At 46.5% G+C, this 8,523-nt stretch overlaps 1 protein-coding gene across 1 annotated transcript; it reads left to right on the forward strand.

The window, feature by feature from the left end:
- The first annotated feature begins 560 nt into the window (after positions 1–560).
- On the forward strand, positions 561–7,686 carry LOC148016589 (homeobox-leucine zipper protein HDG2-like). Its single transcript, XM_087664820.1, has 11 exons — positions 561–1,375; positions 1,526–1,755; positions 1,836–1,953; positions 2,083–2,271; positions 2,534–2,962; positions 3,352–3,453; positions 3,588–3,794; positions 3,925–4,099; positions 4,411–4,691; positions 5,440–5,535; positions 6,709–7,686. Exons 1-11 carry the CDS (start codon positions 1,262–1,264, stop codon positions 7,162–7,164), a joined length of 2,397 nt encoding a protein of 798 aa, XP_087520946.1. The 5' UTR covers positions 561–1,261; the 3' UTR covers positions 7,165–7,686.
- The last annotated feature ends 837 nt before the right edge of the window (positions 7,687–8,523 follow it).

Raw genomic sequence — 8,523 nt, forward strand, 5'->3', positions numbered from 1 at the left:
TTGCACAAACTGGGTGTCCAATGCAGTGTGTAGCTGGCCTAATGCTAATGTACTAATACTAATGGGCAATGCTAATAATTGTTTAATGACCAACATACCAATATAAATAGCTTATCCCCTCATGGGCAATGCTAATAAAGGCTCCGGTAGGCATAATAAAAAAACAAGCAAATGACCCTCATTAAATGGGTTTTTAAAAAATATGTATTTTTGTCAAATTTTCTCCCCCAATTTTCGCAAATTTGTGTCTTTGCCCCCATTTAATGATGGTCGTTTGCTTGTATTTTCGCAAACAACGTTACGTGTCTTTGTGTTTTGTGTGAGAGCGGGGTCCAGAGGGGCGAACCCTTTCGCATGTGCGGGGCTGGAGTGGCGGGCGACACGACGCACAGACGAACTACCGTTAGTTGACGAGAAAGAGAGAGAGACGGGGCAGAGAGAGAGAGAGCTCTCACATAATAGGAGCCAGAGAGAGAGAGAGAGAGAGAGAGAGCGCTCTCAGTCTCAGGAGGAGGGTGAGGGAGGGTAAAAAAAGGGAAAAACAAAGTCAGATGAGAGAAGAAATGCCGGCGGTAGAAAACTCATCATCGTCTCTCTCTCTCTTTCTCTCTCTTTGCCTCTCCTCACACACACACACTACTCTCTTCTCTCTCTGGCTCTGTCCCTTTCTTCCTCTGCGCGTCTCTGTCTCAATCTCTCTCTCTCTCTCTCTCTCTATCTCTCCTCGCCATAGCTAGCTACGTGAGCTGAAAACCTGTCAACTCTCCAGCTCTAGAATTGACCTGTAACTCAGCTACGACTGCTGCCTCAGCTTTGAGAGAGAGAGAGAGAGAGAGAGAGAGAGAGAGAGAGAGTGTGTGTGTGTGTGTGTGTGTGTGTGTAGTGTAGCCTATCTTTCTTTCTCCCCCCCTTTTTGCATGTCCGCCCTCCCTTCCTTCTGCTTTCCAATCCTCGTCTCTCCGCACGCTGCCCTCGCTCGCGCGTAAGGAGAGTATACGTATCCCCTTGGATCCGCAGGCCGCCATCGCCACCTCTCATCATCAGATCTCCCAGAGACCCTCCCCCTCGAGCCTTCTTTTTGAGCTTGCGGGACGCCTCGGCCATGCCCCCGGGGGTCCCCGCCAGTTCAGCAGCAGCAGCCAATGTCGCCTACCTGCTTCAAATTGACAAGGATTTGCGCGGATAGCCCTATCTGGAAATGCTCTGTTCTTGCCCCTGCTTCGGTTGAGAAGATAATCAGGCCAGGATTCTGAAAGGCAATATGCCAGTGGGGTCTGTCGCGCCCCCAAGGCTCTTACCCCCCCAGCTCCAAATGCCCATGCCGCCACAGCAGAAAAGTACTATGCTGCCATCGCCGGGCCTGTCCCTCGCACCGGTGAGTGTACATGTCCCCTCGGCGTAGCTGCCACCCCCCTTCGCGCTCAAAATTCAGCTGGCTCCAGCTCACTTTCAGCCTTACTCAGGCTCCTCATTGTCTTTCAAGTGCATATAGCATCTCATAGTAGTACCTTATGATGAATGGCAGCCTGAACACCTCCCACCCCAAGAGCTGCCTCCGATTGACATCGCACAGTACAGCAGCGCTGACAGTGGAGTCAGAATGATGAAGAGCAAGGAGGAGGAGCTCGAGAGCAAGTCCATCAGCAGTGACAATCAGGATGGAGGCTCTGGGGATGAACAGGACATGGCAGGTCAAAGAAGAAGTAAGAAAAGATATCACAGGCATACACAGCATCAAATTCAGGAGATGGAAAGGTCAGTGCATATGGAAGCTGTGACTGCAATAAATTCATGTAGTAATGCCTGCGGGGCTAAGTCTAAATGATGACCTGCAGGTTGTTCAAAGAATGCCCCCATCCTGATGAGAAGGCAAGGCTTGAGCTCAGCAAAGAACTTAACCTGGACCCTAGGCAAGTCAAATTCTGGTTCCAAAATAAACGCACCCAGATGAAGGTCTGGTAAATCTCCCCTCTGAACTATTTGGTTCAAACTTCTTACCTGAATAGTTTAACTTGTAATGCTATCTCTGTCCCCAGTAACACTGAATGTAGGGTGTTTACTGTCTTTAACTGCAACACACAGGCCCAACAAGAGCGCCTTGACAACTCTTATCTTAGGAATGAGAATGAGAAGCTGAAGTCAGAAAATGCAGCTCTGAGGGAGGCGGTCAGGAATGTTTTGTGCTCAGGATGCGGAGGACCAACCAATGGAGGTGACATATCCATGGAGGAGCAGCACTTGAGAATGGAGAACACAAAGTTGAAAGAGGAGGTAGACTACTTCACATGTCTCTTCTGATACTGGTGTACTCAAGCTGATGTGCTGATCAATCACTTGACATGTGGCATGATGGTGGAGTTGCTGTAAGTCATCATGCCACATAACGTGACATGCTGCATTATGAGTGGCTTGACTCACGCTCACCATGCGGGGATCCTCATGGATTGTTGTTTAATATTTATGAGCTGACGTATTTGATTCCTGTTGACTACTGAGCCTTACTGAGTGATCGAAAGTCTCCTGTCCCCTACAGGTTAGCAGGCTTTCAGCTCTTGTGACAAAACAAAGCACAAATAGGCCCATTCCGGTTCCTCCTCCAGCTTCATCAACTGAGCTCGGTCTGAACAACTTAGGGGGCCCTTCACTGAGTGATTTCGCATCTGGGCCTTCTGTAGCCGAGATTGCTTCCCAGCCTCTTTGTCTAACAGATACAGAGAAGCACATGGTGGTGGATCTTGCAGTTTCAGCAATGGAGGAGTTGGCCAAAGTTGCTCAAGCAGGTGAGCCACTTTGGGTGATGGATTCGAACACTGGCATCGAGTCACTGAACAATCAAGAGTATCTACAACAATTCCCCCGAGTCCTTGGGCCTGTTCCTTATCCGTTAAAAGTTGAAGCATCTAGGCAGACTGATCTGGTGATTATGAATGCTCCTTCACTTGTGGAGACTCTCATGGATGTGGTAAGTAGTCTCTCCCTTTGTTTCTGTGGTGCACAAATTCAAGTAGTTGACTTTTAGTTGCTTGTTGGACCTTAGAATAAACAAGTGATCCTTTACTTCTCTCTAGTAGCTGATCTTGGTGACACTGTCCACTGGTCTTGTCCTTGGTTCATTTGCAAGGATATATCATCACTGTTACTTTAAAAGTTATGGTTATTTACTGATACTATTTCTTGCTTGTTGGACCTTAGAATAAACAAGTGATCCTTTACTTCTCTCTAGTAGCTGATCTTGGTGACACTGTCCACTGGTCTTGTCCTTGGTTCATTTGCAAGGATATATCATCACTGTTACTTTAAAAGTTATGGTTTTTTACTGATACTATTTCTTGCTTTGCTGAGCAAGTGTAGGGTCGTTGGACTGAGATGTTCCCCTCTATCCTTGCTAAGGCTGAGATTGTGGAAGTACTCTCAACTGGAGCCTCTGATCCCTACAACGGTGCAATGCAATTGGTAGGTAGATCAATCAATGTGGGTTCCTATCTAATTTCATAAGCTGATGCCAATGAGGTAGGTCAAAGCTTATCAGGAGGTTTTTTTGCAGCTACAACTGTAGAGTAACTTACTAACAGCTCTCTTTGGGCCAGATGTATGCAGAGCTGCAATTACCTTCACCCTTGGTACCTACGCGAGAGGTCTACTTTTTGAGATATTCTAAGAGAGTCGACCCTTTATGGGTGGTGGTGGATGTATCAGTGGATAGTTTAAGAGGAAATCCCCCTCCTTCTTTGCTAAGATGTCGAAAGCGTCCTTCTGGCTGTGTGATAGAAGAGACATCCAACAGCTATTCTAAGGTTAGTTCGAATTGATAGTTATACCTACCACTGCTCTAGTTTGGATGGTCAAGATCGAGGGGCAACCAAGGTAGACCCATGTATGCCAGAATGGTAATTGAGTGCTGGTAATGAATGCTGTAATGCACAGGTCACATGGGTGGAGCACGTAGAGGTAGATGACAAAGGGGTCTATCCTTCATATCAATCACTGGTTAGCAGTGGGTTGGGCTTTGGAGCCCAGCGATGGCTGGCCACTCTCCAACGCCAGTGTGAGCACATTGCTGGCCTCCTCAGTAGCACCTCTTTCCCTGGCAGAGATGCTGGTAAAGTGCAATGCTTAACATCAAAATATTTAGAAGTTGAGAGTTTTGAGTAAAACTCGTATGAAAAAGGCTATGTTTAATTTAGTGTTTGATTTCTAAAGACCTCTAGAGTATGTACTGGCTCTTTGGCATTTTGATTTTTTCAGTTATGGTTCAGTTATCTCGACTGACAATGAGAGTTGAGCTCTCATTAAACCCCCAAAGAGCGTGAGAATGTGCTGCTTACTTAACGTAGTACTTCACATGTTGTGGACCATGTTTTACGCCTTTTGAAAATGTATCCAGCCAATCAATCATTGTGTGTATTGCAGTGCTTTCCAATCCAGAGGGTCCACGCAGCATGTTGAAGCTGGCAGAGAGGATGACCAATAACTTCTGTGCTGGAGTGAGTGCATCAACAAGACACACATGGATCACACTTTCTGGTGGAACAGGTGCTGCAGCAGATGAGTGCAGAGTTGTCATTCGAAAGAGTGTGGATGATCCGGGTAGGCCACCAGGCATTGTCCTCAGTGCAGCAACCTCTCTGTGGCTGCCAGTCCCTCCAGCCCGTGTCTTCCAGTTCCTGCGTGATGAGAGATACAGAACTGAGGTGACATATTTTCTGCCTTTGAATCTGAATGAAGCTAAAATTGCTTTGAACTGTGTCCTAGAGAAAATAAGATTTTCCAGGCACTTGCTCCTTTGTCATATGCTAGTCTCGGTGGCAGTCTCTTCATGCAGTCCACAATACACAGGTTTGCACAGAATGATAAGAAACCAGAAACGTGCATTATCTCAAGCCTTTGGGGGTCCATACACCCTTTCCTTTCATGACTGTAGGTTCTTAGGCTCATACCAAAGGTTTCTTTGCCAACATCATTATGGACCGAGATCAAACTGAAAAGAGAAGCCCAGTTTATGGTAGGTGAATGCATATTGTACAGCAGTCAAGAGTCCCAGCACACTGCATGTTCCATCTACCTATACTCATTGCACAGGCAAGTGATCAGACTGAAATGCAGCTTAACTCTTTAATTAGGAGTTGCATCTGGGAGTCACACACAAAGTATCAGTGTCACACACAGGCACATTCCCTCCCCCTCCCCCGCCCTGCTCCTCTGTGTGTGTGTGTGCCCATCCCCCATATCGCCATGTCTCCTTCTTAGTTGGATCCCTTCCACTAATTAGTGCTGTAGGACTGTACGGATACATGTAAAAGCTTTGTTACCGAGTTAAGATGGTTGGTTTTTATGTCTACATAGGAAAGTGATCAATTGATTGTTTAGCAATAAGAGAGAGAACAGAATCTATCGGTTCCCGTTGTTACTAATCATGGCCCTTTGCTTTTTGGGTGATAGTGGGATATTCTTTCCAACATGGGGGTGGTCGAGGAGATGGTTCGGGTGCCAAAGGGGCAAGATCCTGGCAACTGCGTTTCCCTTCTCAAAGTCAACGTAAGGCCTTTAATAAAAGCATCCTGGTTTTAATAAAGAGGGGGAAAAAGAATTAGGGTTTTGCAGACTGTGTGGCAAAAGCTGCTTTCTTCAGTCGCTGTTGGTGCAAGCTGCTTTTGGATATGGCGGATCTTCCAAGATAATCCTTTTTTCTAATGCGATTTTCGGACGCTTTTGTGGGTTTACCTCTCTCTCTCTCTCTTCTAGGGTCTACGTGATCTTTTCAGGCTTGACCTCTTTTTTCCTCCCGCTCCTCTTTTTCTTTTGACTTCCGCCCATCATTTGACAGTCAGCTCCATCAACACGTCTTCCCTCATCATGGCGCAACATATATATGTTTATTATGTGAGAAGAAAATCATTTTAGTCACGGACAGACCGTGATGCTGAATCATATGCTCCACTTTTGATAAAGGCTGGGCCGGGAAAGAACAATTGATTTTGCCATGTGGGAGCAATCATGATCTCTCCTTTTCCCCTGCAACTCAAGTCCGTATCCAACCAACTGTGGCTGGTGCAACTGTAGTTTGAAATATGGGTGCCTCTGGAATCACAGGAAGTTCTAGACAAGGTCCCAACCATGATTCCCACATTGTGAATTATGGCAACATCATGAGCTTCTGCAAGGGAGGGATTGCCTGCCTAGCTAGGTGGGGTCAGCGGCAGGGGGACTGCTGGCCCCCACCCTGGGGCCCTCCCTTGCACCAGCTCATGATGCTACAGGGAAAAACAAGGGAAAACAGCCCTTTCTCCCACATGGGAAAATGTCGAAAACCTCTTGCCAATCTGCAACCCAAGTCCTCTTTTTAACTGTGGTTTGTGCAACTGTAGTTGTACTTTGGGTGCCTCTGGATTCTTCGACCCAACCCAATTCCTTACTCCACTCTTGTTTGTGAAACCGTAGTTGAAGTTTGGGTGCAGGAATCTGTAACACAAATCCTTTTTTAACTGTGGCTTGTGTAGCTGTAGCTTTGAGTTTGAGTGCTTCTCTTCTGTCTAATCTGCAACCAGTTCTCATATTGTATGCTGCAGCTTATAAAACACTTCCATCCTCTATGTGATATTGTGCAGCTCTAGCTCTTATTTGTCATACTTCATTCTACATTAAATGATGCAGCTCTTACATGCCTCATCTGATATTATGCAGCATGTGATGTTATGGTTTATGTTCCAGGCTGTGAATGCAAGTCAGAGCAACATGTTGATACTGCAGGATTGCAGCACGGACAAGTCATGCTCACTGGTGATCTATGCCCCAGTTGATGTTGGGGCAATGGGGGCAGTCCTTAATGGGGGAGACCCTAGTGTTGTGCTTCTCCTGCCATCAGGTTTTGCCATCCTGCCGGATGGGCTCACCCCTCATCATCCTTACAATAGCAGCAGCAGCAACCACACTGGTCACCTTGGCCTATCCAGGTCATCATCCCTCCCCCTGGACCTCAGCCCTGCTTCAACGTCAGCCACTGGCACATCGGCTGGGTCCTTGCTGACAGTGGCATTTCAGATCCTAGTGGACCATGTGCCCACTGCCAAGCTGTCTCTTGAGTCAGTGGCCACTGTCAACAACCTCATCTCCTCCACAGTGCTCCGCATCAGGAGTGCTCTCACGGGCGATGGTGCAGCAGCTTAGTCAGGAGAGGAGATGGAACATGGCCACAGACAACATATAAACTCAAATGCAACTACCTTTTCTCACAGAGGATCATCACTGTCCCACAACATCAACATCATCATTGCCCTTTTGGAGGGCCTCAATATTGTTGTACTAGTGCACGCCATCTTCAAGCATGTGCATCCTCTTCTATGGAGGAACACTGACCTTCAGCTCTGTAGCTTCCCATCTCATATTAACCCACTAACAGAATTCTCATATAACTTGGAACGGGAAAAACCACCTCGAGATTTTATCCTTGCCCGTCCTGCTATATTTGTCGGGAGGACCCTCCATTATCCAACATAACTTTGGGTGGACTCCCCAAGCCTATCCTCATTGTTAGCTTTGAGCCCAACTAGTGGTGTTGTATATGCAATGTACTCCTAATTCTTTTTGAAACAAGAGAGAATTGACCATCCAAATCAATACTTTGTCAAGTTTCACCACAATTTCTGCACAATCGTGGGAGGGGGTTATTGTCAGGTTATACCACAGTTTCTGCACAACCATGGACTGTAGCCCCATCCGTTGCCTTATAGTTTGTATGCTCCTGTGGTCCTGTAAACTCTGATGAGATTGCATGCCTTTTGGTGCTTGATAAACATAAGGAGGGCATTTGCCACATTAATTGTGCTAGCAACTATGAGCTGTAGAATGAGCTTACACACACACACACACACACACACACACACACTCTACAAATCACATAATGCAGTGTTGACCAATGTGTATGTGTGTATATATAGATAAAACACAAGTCACATGATGCAAGGAGTTGACCAATATGAAACTGGTATATAATAAGGTGAAGGGGCCTGGGAATAGGGTCGCTAGAGGCAGCCCTTGAATTTTCCATCAAAATCAACTGGCCTTGGGAGAAGGCTTTGTTCAATGCCCTTAGCATTAGCTATGGGTTATGCAGAGTTCCAGTGGTAAAGGTTTTGCCTGCCTAAAAGTCTAGCAGAGTCCGTAGGTGTATGGCTCCATCCTTACCCTCTGTGAAGGGACTATTGCTCAAAACCTACACACAATGGTGGTCACGTTCAACTCTGAACCGCTTCTGTTGTGTTCTTACATGTGCACAATGTGGACTAGGTTGGGTATATAGCCTCGGTCTATTGACTAGGAAAGAATGGCTATTAGTACGCTTCTAAGCTTTATTAGCAAATTCTTTTAGCCTTTGCCTTCCCCCCTTGCACAGAAGCATGTCACCCAGTTGGCCAATTGGTGAACTGTAGGATAGGAAGGTTGCACTGCCTGTGTCCAATGACAATGTCTGTTACTCGATCAATTGCCCTTGTAAGATATTCTTGGAGATGAGTTATTTTTGGGCCT

Source organism: Lygodium microphyllum, chromosome 23 (assembly GCF_053477565.2).
Source record: "Lygodium microphyllum isolate KBCC chromosome 23, Lygodium_microphyllum_v1.1.10, whole genome shotgun sequence".
In the NCBI taxonomy this organism is placed as follows: domain Eukaryota; kingdom Viridiplantae; phylum Streptophyta; class Polypodiopsida; order Schizaeales; family Lygodiaceae; genus Lygodium; species Lygodium microphyllum.

Coding starts and splice junctions, on each gene's coding strand:
- LOC148016589 (XM_087664820.1), top strand. CDS start 1,262: ATGCCAGTGGGGTCTGTCGCGCCCCCAAGGCTCTTACCCCCCCAGCTC. Junction 2,963..3,351: donor TGGAGACTCTCATGGATGTG/GTAAGTAGTCTC, acceptor GAGCAAGTGTAG/GGTCGTTGGACTGAGATGTT. Junction 4,100..4,410: donor TTTCCCTGGCAGAGATGCTG/GTAAAGTGCAAT, acceptor TGTGTATTGCAG/TGCTTTCCAATCCAGAGGGT.